General features: G+C 30.9%; 1 protein-coding gene across 2 annotated transcripts; it reads left to right on the top strand.

Moving 5' to 3' along the window:
• The first annotated feature begins 3,620 nt into the window (after window positions 1-3,620).
• LOC122268347 (probable G-protein coupled receptor Mth-like 10) lies at window positions 3,621-19,683 on the top strand. Of its 2 annotated transcripts, none has more exons than XM_071185150.1 (2): window positions 3,621-3,715; window positions 16,772-19,683. In XM_071185150.1, exon 2 carries the CDS (start codon window positions 16,868-16,870, stop codon window positions 18,506-18,508), a length of 1,641 nt encoding a protein of 546 aa, XP_071041251.1. In that variant the 5' UTR covers window positions 3,621-3,715; window positions 16,772-16,867; the 3' UTR covers window positions 18,509-19,683. The 2 variants fall into 2 exon arrangements, with proteins under 2 accessions (XP_071041251.1, XP_042900158.1); XM_043044224.2 differs by lacking the exon at window positions 3,621-3,715 and adding an exon at window positions 10,607-10,868.
• The last annotated feature ends 651 nt before the right edge of the window (window positions 19,684-20,334 follow it).

Below are 20,334 nucleotides of genomic sequence, written 5' to 3'. Positions count from 1 at the left end.
GTCTGGAAAACATCCCGGAGGATGATCCGAAGACATGCCATCACAATTTTGATCCTCTGTGGAGAGGATGGCACCCTCGCTTCGGTAGCCCGACTACCTGCGCGCGAAGTCGAGCACTTTACGGTAGCACAGTTTAACGAGGACCAATACCGCACATTCTCGGTCCCTACGCAGACTGATCTAAGTGGTCACCCACCCGCACACCAGTGATGCTTGACTTCGGTTATCTGCTGGGAACCGTGTCTTAACGATCAGTCCACTGCGGGACGTTCAGAATATGGAATTATATTATTGTTTGCACTCTACTATCATGTTTCGAATGAGGGATTAATTAAATAAAAAGCTGTTTAAAAAAATTACATTTTCAATTGCTACCAGTTCTTAAAATAAATTTATATAATAAATAAATGAGCAACCATTATTCAGTGCCTTGTTAATTTTGATGAATGCCATTGATTAAAATGCCGACTAAAGCTTGTTGGCATGTTTCTAATAATGAGTAAGTCAAATCTGGTTGCATTCTTATTTCATCATAAGAATGTCTGGCTAGATGAAGTAAAACGTGGCTGCGAACAACTTGCAGTTTTGTAGAATATTTGATAGAGTGGTAGACAATAAAATCTAAAGCCTTCAGAATGTTTGGTAATTTTACCAACGTTTTAAAAGCAACACCACGAGAAAGCTGGAAGAGAATGGCGTTTCATATGAACTTTTGAATCATTTACAAGTATTTCATGTAGAAAATAACCTTGTATCAAATTTACAAAATATGCATTAAACGTAAAATAGACCATTCCGTTATCATTGGAAAAAGTTTTCTTAAATAGTGCAATTTTCCTAATTTACACTATTTAGATACACAACACACTCGGAATCTATATTCTCTTGCTAAATTAAATATTTTTAAATAACATAACTAGAAACAAATGAGTATGAAAAAGGTTAATATAGATAAATTCAGTTTTTTTTTAAAGTGGATTTCGTACTTTCCAGATTTTACACTCTTCAGAATAGTTTTTTACTCAGTGGTAGTGAAATAATTATTGATGCGATATTCTTTGGAAATATTTAATAAACTTTTGGGGATATTTCCGTCCCGTGATCTGTCGCACCAGCTACAATCGCCAAGATGCCAAATAGATTTTAAACTTGCAGATTTTTTTTAATTATTTTTTTTTAGAAAAACATGCAGATGTTTGTAGGGGGGTGGCTTCGAGTTAAACCTTTCAAGTTGGTCCCTTTCTCAGATTTTTTTTTTTTTTTTTTGAAGCTTCTCACGGGCCACTTCCCGGAAGTAGTCAAAACTTGGCGATTATTCTGCCACAGATCACAATACGAAAATCTCCCCAAACTTTTCGTCTTCATTTAAATTAGTGTAAGATAACTAGTTTTAACAAATTTTCTTAAACTAATTATCTAGTTACTAGTACAAAATAGTTACGATACAAAATTGTTATAATACTAAATTGTTTCTACCATATTAAATATAAAAATAAAATTTTCCAGAATATCGAAAAAAGTAGGCATGTGAGAGGTTACAAATATAATGTTTTGACATGTTCAGAGGGTTGCTCAGGCCCAGGAAAAAGGATCTGATGGTAGTTTCATACCTGCCAACTTTTCCGGTTTTTCCGGAAGATTTTCATTTTGTATTTAAAGTGGTACCGAAATTCCTGCCATGTCGTTAAAATTTATGAATTATAATAATAATTATAAATGAGTTTAACCACCACTACGTTTAAATAATTACAACAAATATATCAAAGCATACTAATCTTAACGACAGCGAATTTTAACCTTGTCAAAATAGAAATATATTTTTGAGTAAGGTTGTTTTTCGGTAATTGTTTTACTACCAGTAGAAAAATTCATTCTCAAGAAGAATGAAAGTTGGCAAGTATGTAGTTAAAACATTTTCGAGGCACCTACGACGTGGAAATAGTAAAATAGGTCAGCTAAAAATTTCCAAGGCTACTGTAAAATACTTATTTTAGAATTACAATATTATTCCAAAGGTATTTTTGCACCTGCATATACTTCTTTAAAAATAAAAATTTATTGAAAGCTTAAAACACCTAGATTTTTCTCCCTTTTGCCACAACTTAACAAACACTTTTCCAGACCGTTTTCTGATTTTCCGTTTTCGACTGTTTTGCGAGAAATAAAGAATCCTGGCTACCAAGACTAATTAAAAATTAACACATTGCATTCTGACAGCTTTTTTTAAAAATTTTTTTAAATTTCAGACGGTAGCAAAATTAATGTCTTAATATTTAAAAAAAATTAATTTTAGCGTAACTTGTCCACTATTACTTATAAAAGTGCAGGCCATATGGCTAGATTCTTAAGTTCTGATAAAAGTTTTATGAGAGATCCATTTGCTTTAAAAATTTCTACTTTGGTTCGCTACCACTAGAAAGAATTATTTTCAAAATCCTCATAAGTTGGAGGGTATGCATACCTGCCAACTTTTAATCCTCTCAAGGATGATTTTTCCCAGTGATAGTAATATTAAATTTGAAATGTAATATTAGGTAGTAACATTTGCTGTATTTTGAGCAAGCTTATACAGATTACTACAATAGTATTACATATTAATATATATGCTTAATTTTTTAAGAAATAGTGGTGGATTAAAAATATTATAAATTAAGTTTATAAATGCAAGGAATATATAGAAAACATATATTTTACTACCACTTTATATATAGAAATAAAATTTTATGCCAAATGCGTAAAAATTGGCAGGTATGGGTATGCCATTATATATTGGTGAATAATATAAGCCTACGAATTATTTAGAAATAGTGGCGGATAGAAATCTACTGAAATGAATTTATTAAACCAAGAATCACAATTGATAAATTAGCACTTTAAAATATATATTTGCTGTCATGAGAAAGTTGGCATCTCTGTTAATTCCTTCGAAAATAAGCCAGAATATAAATGGCTTTATTAACAATTTTTCTTTATTAACAATTTTTTTTCGAAGTGCAAACAAGCCCTGTTTATAATAATTCAAAAATATACTGCTTCTAACTCATTCAGCAAATTAACTCACTTATCAAAATGGACATAAATAAACTAAATACTTTTTGTAATCGTTTTAAACGTAAGAATGACGTTGCTTTTCTAGAAATAGCAAATATTATACTAGTGCAGGGCTGTCCAACTGACTTCCCGCTGGCAACATGTGGCCCGCCAACACATATTGTGCGGCCCGCCAATTTCTTATTCAGGCTGTTCGGTCTCTGTTTTCCCCTTAAAATGTAAGCAAATTGTTTTATACTCCTTCTGTTCCATTGTTTTATAATTAATAATTCAACTATTAATTGTTATTGTGTAAGAGGTTAGTGTTCAACTTTTTCAAACTGCGGTCCGCCAGGTGATCAGTTACTGGAATTCTGGCCCGTGGGCTCTTTGCAGTTGGACAGCCCTGCACTAGTGAAAAATAAAAGAAAGAACAAACAAAATACCCCGGATGTGTATTGTTTGATGTAATTTCTTTTATTTATCTCTAGATAAAACAGTTTTTTTAGTCGGTATATCCTCCTGATTTCGTAACAATCTTCCGAAATATTGATGCTGATAGCTACTGATATGTTAAACATCCGTTCGTATAATGACTAATGTGTTAATGGTTTAGTGGTAATCTTTTCACACTATGTTAGTGGAGGAGCTATTATATATAATTTTTGTTATACTTTAAATCAGGGTAAGTAAACATGTTACGTTCTTGTTTTCTGTTTAAAGTGCATCGTATGGAGTTCTCGCGGTCCTTGAAAATTTTAGTAATGGTAATAAATTAAGGTTAAGGCTAGAAGATATTTCTTATCTTAACAGACCGCTTTGTAGTTAGTGGTTTAGAAACTGGATTTTCCATGCATACATACTTTCCTTGGAAAACAATTGTTAGTGGTGGTTACACAGAAATTAAATTATCGGCAATTGTTTAATTTTTGTTACCATTTTTTAAAATTTACAAGGCCCGCAAAAACCCTGACTATACTCGCATGGTAAACTCTATAATCAAACAATTGCAGGGATGATACGTCCACCTAAAAATGCAAAAAGTGGTAGAAACTTAATTCATTTTTATTTATTTTCTCTTTAATTGTTCATTGTTCCGCCGAGTATTACTAGTGATATATATTTAATTTCCCTACGAATTATCCTTAATAATAAACTGAAAGAAATACCTCATAAAGTGCTGCTAATTTTGATCTCGCTAATCTATATTTGATTTTTATTCTTACCTTTTTGCCTATAGACACATACAGAGATGCCAACTTGCTCCGGACAGCAAATATATATTTTAAAGTGGTAGTTTATCAATTGTGATTCGTGGTTTAATAAATTCAATTTAGAGGATTTTTATCCACCACTCCTGCTGTACCTTTTTAAAAGCAAGCAAAAATAGTCAAATGTTTGCAAAATTTGCTTTGTAATTATTTACCGTTTTTTAAATTATTTTGGCGTGTCCGGAGCAGTTGGCATCTCTGCACATATGTCATTCACTGTTTGTCCGCTTTTTTTCTTCTATTATTCCGTAGTTATTTTATTTTATAACCGTCGTTGAACAGCCGACCCAATTTTATGAGTTTACGACTACTAATGTTCAACTCCGTAGCCTTGTAATTTTGAACCCAATCCAGATGACATGGGATTTGCTGGATAGAGTATTGGGAGAAATTTTGCCTTCGTGGAAGACTGTTTTGATGGAGCTAATCCGCATTTGCGTTACATGGAGAGGAAGACCACGAGAACCTCCCACGGTTAGCCTGACGGCAAGGGGACTCTAACCCATGATCCGTCTACAACTGAGGACATTTCACGTCAGCACTGTGGTCGGTGCAAGCCGGATGCGGAATTCGTATCGACTGGGATTCGAACCCGGTTCGCCGCATTGGAAGGCGAACGCTCTATCCTCTGAACCATACAGTAGTTATTGTCCGATTTGGTTTTCTTACTTGTCTTCATAGCTACCAACTTGCACATTCTTTGAGAAATAATTTTCTTACTGGTAGAAACATTAGCGTCTTGACGTANCTATCCCCTGCGCCATACAGTAGTTATTGTCCGATTTGGTTTTCTTACTTGTCTTCATAGCTACCAACTTGCACATTCTTTGAGAAATAATTTTCTTACTGGTAGAAACATTAGCGTCTTGACGTATTGAAAAATAAAGTTCGAAGTTTCAACAAAAAAAAAAAAANAAAAAAAAAAAAAAAAAAAAAAAAAAAAAAAAAAAAAAAAGAAAAGCTACCACGACGAATCAATAATTTAAAAATTATGTAAAGAAGATCTATTTGTTAGCTAATTAAGTTAATTGCACTTTAAATAGTTTCGATTGTAAAAAAAATTCATCCAAACTTTATTTTTGTTTTACTGATACTTTGTAAAATATTTTTCAACAGCCTTACAAGTTGACAAGTAAGTATATTGATTGTCTCATTAAGTTTTTAAAATTTATACTGCAATGGTTTTCTAACCTTATATGTTTTTCGTTCAATTAACACGTTGAGCGCCGCGTCAGCCATCTGTGGCTGACACAGGACTTTCCATTTAGGCGCCGCGTCAACCGCCAATGGCTAACACAGAAATTACATTTAGGCCGCGTCAACCACCGGTGGCTGACACTGAAATTACATTTAGGCTGCGTCTGCCACCACTTGCTGACACTAACCTTTCACATAGGCGGTGAAAAACAGCTGGTTGACAGCGTATAACATGATGTAGAACTATAAAATTTACACTCTTTTATGGAATTGCAGAAAATTTATTTAAAATTTACTTATTACCTTTCCCGTGTAGTAAATGGTGACTGAAGCACGTTAAATCTGTCGAGTCCCAAAGTCCTCCATGTTCCCATAACAAATCAAAACCTCTGGGGGTACCGATCCAGGAGTTTCCTTGTCTTCTGGATTGGTTCAAAATTACAAGGCTACGGCGTTGAACATTAGTAGTCGTAAACCCAAAAATTAAGTCGACTGTTCAACGGCGGTCATAAAATAAAATAAAATTTACTTAATTATTGTGATTCTTGGTTTAATAAATTCAATTTAGTAGATTTTTATCCACCATTATTTCTAAAAAAATTGTAGACTTATATAAATCACCAATTTCATGAAACGTGTCAGACTAAACCTTTAAAAAAACTAGCAAACTCAGACTAATATTAGCAAATTTAGTTCTTTGTTATTTTCCATGATTAAATTAGCGTAGCATTCAACATGCTAATAAATGACCATTAACGTAAATTTTGAAGAGACACGATAATATGAAGAAATATATACGGATTGTGTGCAATATATACGGATTTCATGATACGGATTGTGTGCAATATTTCATTCTTGAATTTAAAGTGGTAATAAAATGCTAATTTTCTTTTTAATTATTTGATTTTTCATTTATAAGGGTTTTGATCTCAACTACATGAAATAAACAAACCATATACTATATATACAAGTTTCTTAAACGAGAGATTATTTAAGCCCTGGCAAATATTTTATTGTATATAGTTAGATAAACAGTTTTAATCAAGGAGGTAAACTTGGTGGAGTAACTGAAATTTTCACGCTAGAAAGAACTTGTACTTCTGATTTTTAAAATGTTTACTTTTTGCTGTTCTTATACTGAACTTGATCTCATTTTTTTTATAGTTTCATTTCAACAAGAGGAAAACTTCATATCAAGTTTAGATAAAACATCACATTTTGATCAACTCAAAATTCAGAACAAGATTGTTATCCTTAAAATGGAGCTATATTTTTATATTATTGCATTTACACTAGTGGAGAGAACTTACGGATAAAAAATATAACCTAACGCAATTCAGTAAAATTGGAAAATTTAGCTACCAGCCTATAGTGTCATTTTTAATAGTGACTAGTATTGGAAACACATGGTCACCTATTCAAAGCATAAAAAAAAATTTCTTGAAAAAAACTATACATTTTATAAAAGTAAAGCATAGCTTTTAAAGCATTTGATAAGCATTAAGTATTATACAGTACGGTCATAAAGTTTATTAAAGATCATAAAGTTTATTTCTAAAATAAAGAGGAATTTTTTTGACCTTTACAAAAAGGTTTATGTTACATTTAAGCATTGTATATAATGTTTTCAACTAAAAAATTTAAAAAATAAGTACTAGATAAGTGCCGTTGTTTATAATTTCTACATAAATACTTTTGAGTGAATAATAAATACATTTCCTTTTCGTTATTCATAGTATAATTTATATTCTTACATTTTAAAAAAATTAAACATATTATGGTGCGAATTAAGTAAATTATTTCGTATTAAAATAATTGGTTAAAATAAGTATTTGTACTTGTATTTGGATGTAGTCATTAAGTGAAAAAACATTTTATTATGGATTTCGACAGAAACAAATTTAAGCTGGTAGCAGGAATATGAGTAATTAAATTAAGGGGAACGTAATCATTAGGGAAAAGTGGTAGTATTGGGTTGTTCGGAAAGTAATTTCGTTTTTTTTTGGGGGGGGGGGAATGAAAGCCAATTTTCGTATAATGAATAAATATTTTATTAAGTTATATATTGGCTATTCTGGTCCAACACCTTTTGCCATCTGTTTGGTAGTAGCATGATTCCACGATCATAAAATATTTGGTCTTTGCTAGCAAGAAACTGATTCAGGTGATTTTTGACCTCTTCATTTGAAGTAAAGGTTTTACAGTCCAAAAAAGTTTGCAGTGACCGGAACAAATGATAATCTGAAGGTGCCAGATCTGGAAAATATGGTGAGCGTGGTGGTGTATCCCATTAAAGCTGTCAAAGCTTTTGGCGAGTGACCAAACTGGCATGAGGTCTCGCATTTTCTTGGAGGAACACTATACCTTTTCTTTTGATTAATTCAGGCCTTTTCTGCTCATCGTTCAAGTGCATCAGTCAGTTTGACCAGTTGACGACAGTAGACTTCCGAATTATTTGTTGTGTTATCCGGTAAAAGCTCAACAGAAAAAACTATTCCCTTAAAATCCCAGCAAACAGACAGCATCACATTTTTTTTCATGGATATTGGCTTTCGAAATGCTTTGAGCTGGTTCATCTTTTTTGCTCCATGATCTCTAACGTCCCCAGTAGTGATACGCTTCAAACATGGATCATTTCGCGACGTTTGAGAAGCGAATCACAGACTTTAACGCCCTCCTGACCAAACTATTAGGACCATATTTGCCAGATTGTGACTATCCCCTATATTTTGGCAGTTAGGAACGTAATTAGGAACATAAATAACAGAAGATTTTTAATTTCCCCGAATAATTTCATAGTTGTTCTTAGTTTCTAATCATCATGTGAACCAAATTAGGAACATAAATAACAGAAGCTTTTTAATTTCTCCGATTATTTTCATGGTAGTTCTTAGTTTCTAATCATCATGTGAACCAAATTAGGAACATAAATAACAGAAGCTTTTTAATTTCCCCAAATAATTTCATAGTTGTTCTTAGTTTCTAATCATCATGTGAACCAAATTAGGAACATAAATAACAGAAGATTTTTAATTTCCCCGATTATTTTCATGGTTGTTCTTAGTTTCTAATCATTATGTGAACCAAATTAGGAACATAAATAACAGAAGCTTTTTAATTTCTCCGATTATTTTCATGGTTGTTCTTAGTTTCTAATCATCATGTGAATCAAATTAGGAACATAAATAACAGAAGCTTTTTAATTTCCCCGATTATTTTCATGGTTGTTCTTAGTTTCTAATCATCATGTGAACCAAATTAGGAACATAAATAACAGAAGCTTTTTAATTTCCCCGAGTATTTTCATGGTTGTTCTTAGTTTCTAATCATCATGTGAACCAAATTAGGAACATAAATAACAGAAGGTTTTTAATTTCTCAGATTATTTTCATGGTTGTTCTTAGTTTCTAGTCATTATACGGATAAAAATATGAAAATAAAAGCAACTTTTTAGAGCCTCACACTATTTTAATAGCTTTAGGTAGTTTATAAACGTCATCTGGGCCAAATTATGAACATAAATAAGAAAAAGCTTGACCAAAACAGATTGCTTGTTTTTTTTCAGAAAGAAAAAGAAACGTTGGTTTCATAAATGCTGTTAGTAGGGCGATTGACTTCTTAATACAAATTTCAATTACTGATGACGAAAATGAAATAAACTTAGACATTTTAATACCCTTGGGACCCACGATACATATTATTTTTCTTAAAGAAACTATATCTATAGAAAAAAATCTATTTCCAAAACGTTAAAGAGGTATCTTCAAAAATACAATACTACTAAGGATTATACAAACATTTACTAGCACAGTTGTAAATTTTTAAGACCCATTTAAACCTTGAGCATCAAGGTGATCTGGGTTATTTTTTCTTCATCTTCATATAACTTACTGTAATCGCTTTTCTGATTGTTCCAAGTTATCCGTTAAAAATCGGACTTGAAAATTGTCAATAATTTTTGTTTTACTCTGTATTTTTTTGCAAAATAAAATATCTTTGTTTAATTTGCTGTTAAAAGTTAACGCATTGCATTCTGACAACTTTTTCACAAAAAATGTATTACAGTTGTTATAGGTTAAAATTTTAAAAAAGTGGTAGACAAGATTTCATAAAAGTTGGAGCAAACTTATCACTATGGCTACGATTTCACGTTTCAAATTTATGACAAATTGTTTGTCATAAATTGCTATATTGTCATAAATTGCTATATTGTTTGCTATAACTAGTAGTTTTGCTATAACTTTTTAAACTCTTGTATGGATCACGGAAATTTCACAAACATATTTTTAACATATTTATAAATACTTGCAATGTGTCAAAACGTAAACACAAAACTATTTCCTATACAAGTAAATAACTGTAAATATATATCGGTAATCACGGAGTTTTATTCCTCCGAAAATAAGCCAGAATATAAATGGCTTTATTACCAGTTTTTTTCTCTTTTTAGGAGTACAAGCAAGCCCTGTTTATAATAATTAACACGTTGAACGCCACGCTAATTTTACATGGCTTGCCCGTCTGGCCACAACGGTAAATAACTACAACTAAATGTGCAAATTTGACAGATTTTAGTACTTTTTTAAAAGGTTTAGAACGGCATTTCAGAAATAAGGTGAATTATATAGCCTTACGAATTGTTTAGAAAAAGTGGTGGATAAAATCTACTAAAATGAATTTACTAAACCAAGAATCACAATTAATAAACTACCACTTGAAAATATTTATTCACTGTCCGTATAAGTTGGCATTGCTGTGTAAATAAATAAAACTATTTTTGAATGTTCTATATTGCATTATTTTCTTCAAATCATTTTAGCCACGATAATAATATAAAAATATTAAAAATTTACTCGAATTATGTGTTTCTAATATCCTTGGCACCGGTGACCCCCATGGCGTTCAACGTGCTAAAAATATACCGTTTCTAACCCATTCAGCAAATTGACTCACTTATCAAAATGAACATAAATAAACTAAATACATTTAGTATTCACGAAACTTCATTTTAAGCGTAAGAATGACGTTGCTTTTCTAGCGATCGCAAATATTATACTAGTGAATAACAAAAAGAACGAACAAACGAAATATGCGAACAATACTTTCCACGCCGGATGTGTGTCGATGTAATTTCTTTTATTTCCCTCTAGATAAAAACAGTTTTTTTTAGTTGGAAATGCCCCGCGTATCCTCCGGATTTCGTAACTATCTTCCTTAAATCTTGTTCTGAATCTCGATGCTGATAGCTGCTGAAACGTTTAACATCCGTTCGTATAATGACTAATGCGTTAATTGTTTAGTAGCAATCTTTTATCTCTATAATTTGTGGAGGAGTTACTATGTATAATTTTTGTTCTAGTTAAAATGAGGGTAAGTGTGCATGTTACGTTTTTTTTTCTATTTAAAGTGGAGTCTCCGCTGACCTTGAAAAATTTTAGTAGTGGTAGAAAATTTTGGAAAACAAATTTTAGTGGTTGTTACACAGAAATTAAATTATCGGCAATTGTTTAATTTTTGTTATCACTTTTTAAAATTTACAAAGCCCGCAAAACCCTGACTGTAATACCACCGTAAACTTTATACTGAAACAATTGCCGGTATGTTACGTCGTTCCACCTAAAAATGTAAAAAGTGGTAGAAACTTAATTCATTTTTATTTATTTTCTATATTATTGTCCATTGTACCACCGTGTATTACTAGTGATATACATTTAATTTCCCTACGAATTATCCTTAATAATAAATTGAAAAAAGTACCTCATAAAGTGCTGCTAATTTTGACCTTGTTTAATCTATATTTGATTTTTATGGTTTATCACTTTTTGCATATTTAGACACATGTATCATTCACTTTTTGTCCACTTTAGTTTTTTTTATTATACCGTAGTTATAGTCCGATTTGGTTTTCTTACTTGTCTTCATAGCTACCAACTTGCACGGTGGTTGAAAAATAATTTTCTTAGTGGTAGAAACATTAGCGTTTGTAAACATTGAAGTTTAAAGTTCCAAACAAAAAAAAAGTTTAACTACCACGACGAATCAATAATTTAAAAAATATGTAAATAAGATCTATTTGTAGTAACATTAAATTCACTGCCCTTTAAATAGTTTCAATTTTAGAAAATTCTTCCAAACTTAATTTTTGTTTGACTGTTAAATCTTTTTCAACGACCTCACAAGTTGATAGGTATGTATATTGATTGTCTCATTAAGATTTTAAAATTTATACTGTAATGGTTGTCTAACATTATATGTTTTTCTACATTGATTTTCTGTTTAAAATGTTTACTGGTATTGGAAACTCAATACTGAAACGAATATCAGAAATTTGGCTTTATTTTTAATTTTGAAGCGTAACTATTGACCGATTTGATTTTTTTTTTAGTTGTTCCAAATTGATTGTCTCCCATTTTATTTATAGCAATACAGTTGTCATTTTATATTCTTTTCGTATAGTAAAAATTAAAATATTTTTGTACGTTTTAATGTTTAAAGTGTTTACTGATATTGAAAACTCAATACTAAAACGAATGTCTGATTTGACTTTATTTTTATTTACCTTTAATTTCAAAGCGTAACTATTGTCCGATTTGATTTTTTTTTTTTAGTTGTTCCGAATTGATTGTCTCCCATTTTATTTACAGCATAAGAGTTGTCACTTTATATTCTTTTCGTTCCATAAAAATTCGAGTATTTTTGTCAGGTTTTACGTATTAAAAGTGTTAAGTGATATAGGAAACTCAATACTAAAACGAATGTCCTATTTGACTTTATTTTTATTTATTTTTAATTTTGAAGCGTAACTATTGTTATTCTTTGATTTTGAAGCGTAACTATTGTCCAATTTGATTTTTTTTAGTTGTTCCGAATTGATTGTCTCCCATTTTATTTACAGCATAAGAGTTGTCACTTTATTTTATTTTCGTGTCGTAAAAATTAAAATATGTCTGTCACGTTTTACGTTTTAAAAGTGTTTAGTGATATAGGAAACTCAATACTAAAACTAATGTCCAATTTGACTTTATTTTTAATTTTTAAGCGTATTTATTGTCCGATTTGATTTTTTTCAGTTGTTCCGAATTGATTGTCTCCCATTTTATTTGTAGCATAAGAGTTGTCACTTTATATTCTTTCCGTATTGTAAAAATTCGAGTATTTTTGTCGTGTTTTACGTTTTAAAAGTGTTTAGTGATATAGAAAACTCAATACTAAAACTAATGTCCGATTTGACTTTATTTTTAATTTTGAAGCGTAACTATTGTCCGATTTGATTTTTTTTTGTGTTGTTCCGTATTGATTGTCCCCCATTTTATTTATAGCATAATAGCTATCCAACGTTTTNGTATTGTAAAAATTCGAGTATTTTTGTCGTGTTTTACGTTTTAAAAGTGTTTAGTAATATAGGAAACTCAATACTAAAACTAATGTCCGATTTGACTTTATTTTTAATTTTGAAGCGTAACTATTGTCCGATTTGATTTTTTTTTGTGTTGTTCCGTATTGATTGTCCCCCATTTTATTTATAGCATAATAGCTATCCAACGTTTTATACTTTTCATTCTACTTAAAATTAATAAGTATACTGACTAAACTTATTCTGGATTAAAGTTCTGTTTATTAGTATTGCAAGCTCTATACCAAAATGATAACCCGTTTGAAATCGTTTTATTTGTACTGTATTTGTTGTTCCCTTTATTTCTTTATTGTTTTCATTTATTCCGTAAAGGTTGATTAAATTTAAATGTTTTTCATTAAAAAAAAATAGACTAAAAGGCGAGTTATGCCTTTTCTTTATAAAGTGTTTATTTATTAATATTGTTAACTTTATACTATACTGAAACGAATGACAGATTTATTTTTTACTGTGCCGTAATAATTTTAATTCATCTCATCGTTTGTTTAATTTTTCTTAAAAATATTTATATTACTAGTGGGCTGCGCCCCGTGATCGCTATCGCTCTCCAACCCCCAAAAATTGCTACGCAATCTTATATGGTTTGCTTCGCTCACTACTAACTTAGGTACATTGCAAATGCACAAAATTCTAAGAATTCAAAACAATCATTCAAATCCATATAAAAACTTTTTTTTAAAAAAAAATTACATCTTTTTAGTAAAGACTAAGTCATTAAAATAAATTTGAATTCAAATAAATGACATGTAATTCGTTAAACCTATTAGAAATGTGCTATAGTATAATTCGTGATATAAATCAAAAATCGTCAAATAAATTCGTAATATATAAATTCGTGAAAAAAAGCGCTTTCGACAAAATACTAAAATAGAGATCTATCGACAAAGACTACTCACTTCTGCCTAGCTTATGCTCTCTCTGGTTATTTCAGTTTCCGTTTTTAAAAGCGCTATATGTTGAGCCACCTCAGCTAGATTTGGCATGTGACATTTTTAGCGGCAATCATTGGTCGATTTTCTAGCGTTGCCATTCGGGGAATTGTAATGAGGCTCTTTTTTGTTGCCGTGTAAGAGAAATATATATATAGATGTAAGAGAAATATATATATATATAGATTAGATCAGAAACACATCATTAAAAGGCAGAATGCTTTGGTGTTTTCAAAACGTAAACAAACAAAAAAACAAACTTTGCCACCGGCGGAAAAGAAATACAGCCAAAATTTGGGAGCCACGTAATAGAATTATATATATTAGATATTGATTATTTAATTTCTTATACTTTCCGATCTACTTGAAAATAGAGTAGATACCTATGTTTGTTTTTTTCTCTTTTTTTGTAAAAAATGCTATTTGCAGTTAATCTAAACATTCATCTTAAACTTTATATCGTTATATAAACCGATTAGACTTTTTTTTTTCATTTGGGATTTTTTATGTGGTCAGGATAGATTGTCAAAGTGGTTTTCTTTTTTCGTTTTAATTTATGCTGTTGTGATTATCGAACTTTATTTGTTTTCGTTTGACCTATGATTAGATTGAATAATATTCTATCTATTTAAAGTGCTGTCTGTTTACTCGTACCAGAATCTCTAGAAGGTGGTCTGATATGTCTTTTTTCGTATTTCTACCCTAATTGTTGTTCAACAAGGATTTTTTTAAATTCCGCCATAATAACTGTGACAATCGTTTCTTTTTTGTTTATATTTTATGTATTGTACAAGTTGTGCTCTTTTTCTTACTTGTACCGGAAATATTGTCCGCTGTAGGAACATTTTGTACTTTGCTATTAATTAAAAAACACAGACATAATGATTATATTATATAAATGATTTTCTACTAACATATTATTATAAATTTTCTTCTAATTTATTCTAATATTTCTTCTAAATATTAATTACAAAGAAAGAAAAAGAAGAATTAAATTATGTCTATTTCATTGACTTTAAAAATTCTAGTTTTCATACCTGTCAGATGATATTATATAATAATTAATAATTCGACTAATTTAAATAAATTAGTTAAAAATAGATTTTCTTCACATATTCTTAACAAGTATTAGCTTTTGGAGCCCGCTCCAAACTGTTCTGACGTTGACGTTCGAAAATAAACTGAGGAGTTTAATCGGTTTTCAACTAAAAGAGAAGAGTATAGCTGTTCTTTCCTTTTTTTCTATTATAAACAAATCGATTTGAGTAGAATTCAAATGCTTTGAAAACAAACTTTTCATTTTAATACAAAATATTTTCCAAAGCTGCACCGACAATATTCTTTTTTACGAATTTTTCATCAAAATAAAAATTTATATAAAATATACGTTTAAAAACTCAGAATTCGATTGGTGGATCTAAAGTAGAACGACCCGCCGGCCGAAGACTCCCCGTGCAGTAAATGGTGACTGATGCGCACGTTAAATCTGTCGAGTCTCTAAGTCCTCCATGTTCCCATAACAAATCAATATCTCCGAATAGGAGATCGCTCGTTCTCTGATTCATGTCAAAATTACAATCTGTGGATGAATGTATGAATGGGTCCGCCCAATAAAACGAGCTGTGACGTGTGTGTGTGGCTGTAGACGAATTCTTGGCCACAGGATGGCTCCACTGAAAAAGCAATAAACGCACAATTTGCCTTAAATTTGCTCGGTTTCACTAAGCAGGCTTGCCCGTGTGGCAAGTGACATTAGAAGCAACAGCAAAGTAGAACGATCAAACTGCATTCAGGAGGAACGTTCGCTATATTTATAAAGTTCGTGAATTATATTTTACTTCAGGATTATATTTTTTTATTGCAGTGTAATTTTCGGAAAGAAATATTTAAAATATTGATATAAGAATTGTTATTAAATAAAAACTAATAACGACACTGGAAAATTATAAATTGAATAAATCGAAAAATCAACTGTTAAACAATAAACAACCGTTTACTGTAAATGTTGACTTTCTCTTAACTGGAAAGAAATTTGGTGCGAACAGAACTTTACGGAACGGAAATGTGTTCCTATTTGAAATAAGGCATCTGACGTAATAGATTTCTTTCCATGCATTTGAATTCGTTTTTTGTTTTCTTTTTCTTTTCCTAACTCAAATATTATATTGTGAACTCTAATGTGGATATTTTTCTAAAATATGTGAGGAATCACATCGACATAAGGGATCATTTCATCATATTAAAAGTTTCATATTAGACAATAATTTTTTTAAAAAAAAATCGAGGATGTTGTTAACAAAATACCTTATATAAGCAGCAAACTTTCTGTAATAATTTTTAAAATAGAATACAAGGCATCAAGATAAAAATTGAATAGTGCCGGAACACGCTTTTGATTATAAGGGATTTCACTTTTTGTTAAGCTGAATATTTTAGCTTTTTTAATAAAGATGTTGTTTCGCTTACGGCATGCTTATCAAAGCGACAATTAGATACTTGCAAACGACGTCAAGCGTTGGTCAACCAATCATGTTCGACATACCCGGCATGGCGATTGGTATTGCCATAAATTGCAATTGCCATAAATTTTGAAGAGATACAATAATATGAAGAAAAATATATTTCATGTTAAAGGTATATGCAAATATATGCATATATGTATATGCATATACTTGCATATATATNAAGATAATGTAAATAAATATTAATCGAAATATATATATATATATATGCAAGTTTTTTAAACGACAGTTAATTTAAGCCCAGGCAAATATTTTACTGTATATAGTTAGATAAACAGTTTTGATCAAGGAGGTAAACTTGATGGAGTAATCGAATTTTTCACGCTAGAAAGAACTTGTACTTCTGATTTCTAAATTGTTTACTTTATTGCTGTTCTTATACTGAAATTGATTTCTTTTTTTTTCTAGTTTGATTTTGACAAGAGAAAAATTTCATATCATAGATGAAACATCACATTTTGATTTTTATCATCTAAAATTCAGAACAAGATTGTTATTTTCAAAATGGAGCTATATTTTTATGTTATTGCATTTACACTATCGGTGAGAACTTACGGAAATCCACTTCTTACTATTTCCAATTCTTCAATGGAACAAACTCAGCCAATTTTCAGTTACGAAAATACTGCCACGTCTAATTTTGATTCTAAGTATGCACATCCTTCTTCACCCAATTTAGATTCTGATCGCACAAATTCTTCTGTATCCGATTCAGATTCAAAGGAGGCAATAATTTTTACATCTAATTTAGTTTCCAATTCCGCAAATACTTCGACATCTAAGACATCTGCCAAGTATATTGCACCTGCATCTAATCTAGATTCCCAAAAGCATTGTGCTAGAGTGATTCTTGACATTAGAAACGTCGAATTCTTGGCAAACGGCAACATGTTCATTCCTTCTTACAATACTACTATCCATCCTTCCAAAATGCATATCATTCAAAATGATAGAAGGATATGTTTTTATCCCACTGAACAATTGAAGAAGGAACTTTTTAAACATTGTGGGACATTCGAATACAATGCTGATGAGTTTAAACATCTTCCGAATGGTTCTGTCATTCTTTTTGACGTTTTACTCGAAGATGAAATATATGAGGTCAACAAAGCGGGAAAACTAGTTCTGTGTTCCATGGATTATTCTGATATAGATGAAGACGAGTTCAACAATCTTTTACCTAAACCTATGGATGATACCAACAAAGCTGCTATGTACATAGGCAATATCGGAAGTGCTATTTCGATACTTGCATTGCTGATACATGTTGTAACTTTTTGCCTGGTGCCATCTTTAAGAAACTTACCTGGATATAATCTGGCCTCTCTAGGTGTTGCTTTCTTAATGGCATATTCTTTTACCTTAATAGGACAAATACCACAAGTGCTTGGAAAGTCTTGCATCTTGGCTGCAATATTGCAGCAATATTTCTTTCTTGTAGCCTTCTTTTGGATGAATGTCATGGCTTTTGATGTGTGGAAGACACTAAGAATGGCAACTGAGAGGTTAATGGTTAGTACTCAAAGTGCACGACGTCGCCAGTTTCTTTGGTATTCCTCTTACGCCTGGTTGGTGCCCTTGTGCATCGTCTCAGTATGTGTTGGCTTGGACAACTCTAAAAATGTATCAGAAACGATCAAACCGTTATATGGAAAGAACGGTTTGTGCTGGTTCACGAACGATGTCGCCAAAGGAATCTTTTTTTCACTTCCCGCATTTGTTCTATTTTTGAGCAATGCTGTCTTCTTTGTTTTGAGTGCTTTTATACTAAAAAATAATACAATGAAACAAAATGTGGAAAGCGACCAACGCCAAACGGCACAACTGAACCTTGTATTGTACATACGATTGGCTGTAATGATGGGTATTACATGGCTCATTGGCGCAATTGGCATTATTTTTTCATATAGTGAAGCTGAATGGCTGCGAGTAGCAAAGCTGGACACCGTTGTATGGTTTCTGTTCGATATACTCAATTCATTGCAAGGTCTTTTTGTATTTTTGCTTTTCACGTGCTCCAAAAAAGTGTTCAAGCATATTCAAGACCGAATGAGCATGAGCACTCTGAAGACTGAAATTGAGAAATATATGTTAGGTGATTCAACTAAATGCATACAGGATTCAACTAAGTTCGAATCAAAATAACTACTAAATTTATAAAAAATATAGTTATCATATAATTGACAAGTTTAGAGGAAATATTTTACGATCATTAAATTTGAAAAACTAATTATACAAATAACAAACTAAAAGTTATAGTTAGCAATAATGATTACAATCATATTCTAATATAGAGAGTGCACATAAAATAACGTGAGATGTTAAGACATCTGTAACAAGTAAAATACTGGGTTGAAATTTGCAACAGAGTATGTGTTTGGTGGTAAAAAAATGGTGCTAAAAATCACGGATCAGAGGAAAATGGGCACTTTAAGCATTAATATACAACTATAACAGCATGAGAATACCGCTACTACAGTTATAAATAATACTGAATGTGACGTTTTATTAACATATTATTATTGTTTCATTTGATAAAGATGTCAATAGTATTCATATTACACAGATCAACGATGACAAATTTTCTTTTATTGGTGACTTTGTTCCTAAATTATTATTTAAAGACCAGCGGCATATTCTGATGAGCTTATATGCCATTTCTTTGTAATTTTGACACTTAAATATTACTTTCGTCATTGCGGAGGATGCCGGAAGTGTTGCTCATTTAATGCTGACCAGTGGGCATTCGTGAACCTGAGTCCCGGCGGCAAGCAATATTAACCACGCCACACTACCACAGATACCCGTTAATAGGGTGGGCTACACCCACACATTGCGCAATAGAGGATAAACACAGTGAGTCACATCCATGCCCAGAACGAGACTCGAACCCGTGACTGTTAGCTTTCAAGTCAGGCCCCTTGACCAGTAATTCTGAACAGTATTCGTTGCTACAGTGCTTAAAACCCATCTCGTATATTTATGAGCAACATGATCAAAAAAATATGCAAATAAATAAAACAAAAAGCAAACATTAAATAGTTAACGTAAAAACAAACTATAAATATTTTGTAAAGCTATGGTTAGGATTTGCTATAGTGGGCTAATTTACTGCGCAAATATAACTTAATTCAGAGAAAGCTTGAGAAATGATTTTTAATGTTAATTTTAAATATTGAAATTGATTCTAACTTCACAATATGCTGATTTATATTTTATTGAAATCCTACAATGAATTGTATATTTGAATTGTAAATAATTTGTAAATTGGTTGTATATAATATTAAAGAATATGTAAATAAATATTAATCGAAACAATACTATGGAATGCTACTTATTCATAATTATTAAATAACAAACTGGTTTTAGAAATACACTGAAACTGATAAACATTTATTAACTTTAACTAAATTTGTTTTCGTATCACTTTGTGAAAGGAAATTATTATTGGAGTTAAAATGTAAACTTTTTATGACTAGCCACAGTGCTAACATTTCAGCTGGAGCTCTTCGCTTTTTATCCAAGATCACAATTTATCGCCGGTGAAAATTTGACAACTTTATTAAAAACAATATTAAAGCGAACAATTTTCGAAAACAGTTTTTAAAAACTATGTTTTTAAAGAGGATACAAATTTTGAAAATGGTTATTTTATTACAACTATGTCGGAAAATATTGATTTTTGTTTTAGGTGTGGGATTGTTTACTATGAATAAGGAAAATAAAATTGTAATCACCTTTTCACTTCTAAATTATTTTAAAAAATTGTACTAAAAAATTTAACCTAACACTATTTGGTAAAATTGGAAAATTTTGAGACAGGCTAAGGCCAATTGTGTCTTTTTTAATAGCGACCACTTTTGGAATTTCTTCTTTCAAAAAAGATTTTAATTAAAGGAACTATTGATTTTTTTAAGATAAAGTACACCTTTTGAAACATTTGATAAGCATTATACCATTAAGTATTATAC

Source organism: Parasteatoda tepidariorum, chromosome 9, assembly GCF_043381705.1.
Source record: "Parasteatoda tepidariorum isolate YZ-2023 chromosome 9, CAS_Ptep_4.0, whole genome shotgun sequence".
Classification (NCBI taxonomy): Eukaryota; Metazoa; Arthropoda; class Arachnida; order Araneae; family Theridiidae; genus Parasteatoda; species Parasteatoda tepidariorum.
This window is presented reverse-complemented; position numbering and strand designations above follow the sequence as displayed.

Bases quoted from the DNA above. Each gene is read 5' to 3' on its own strand.
- LOC122268347 (XM_071185150.1), top strand. From the start codon at position 16,868: ATGGAGCTATATTTTTATGTTATTGCATTTACACTATCGGTGAGAACT.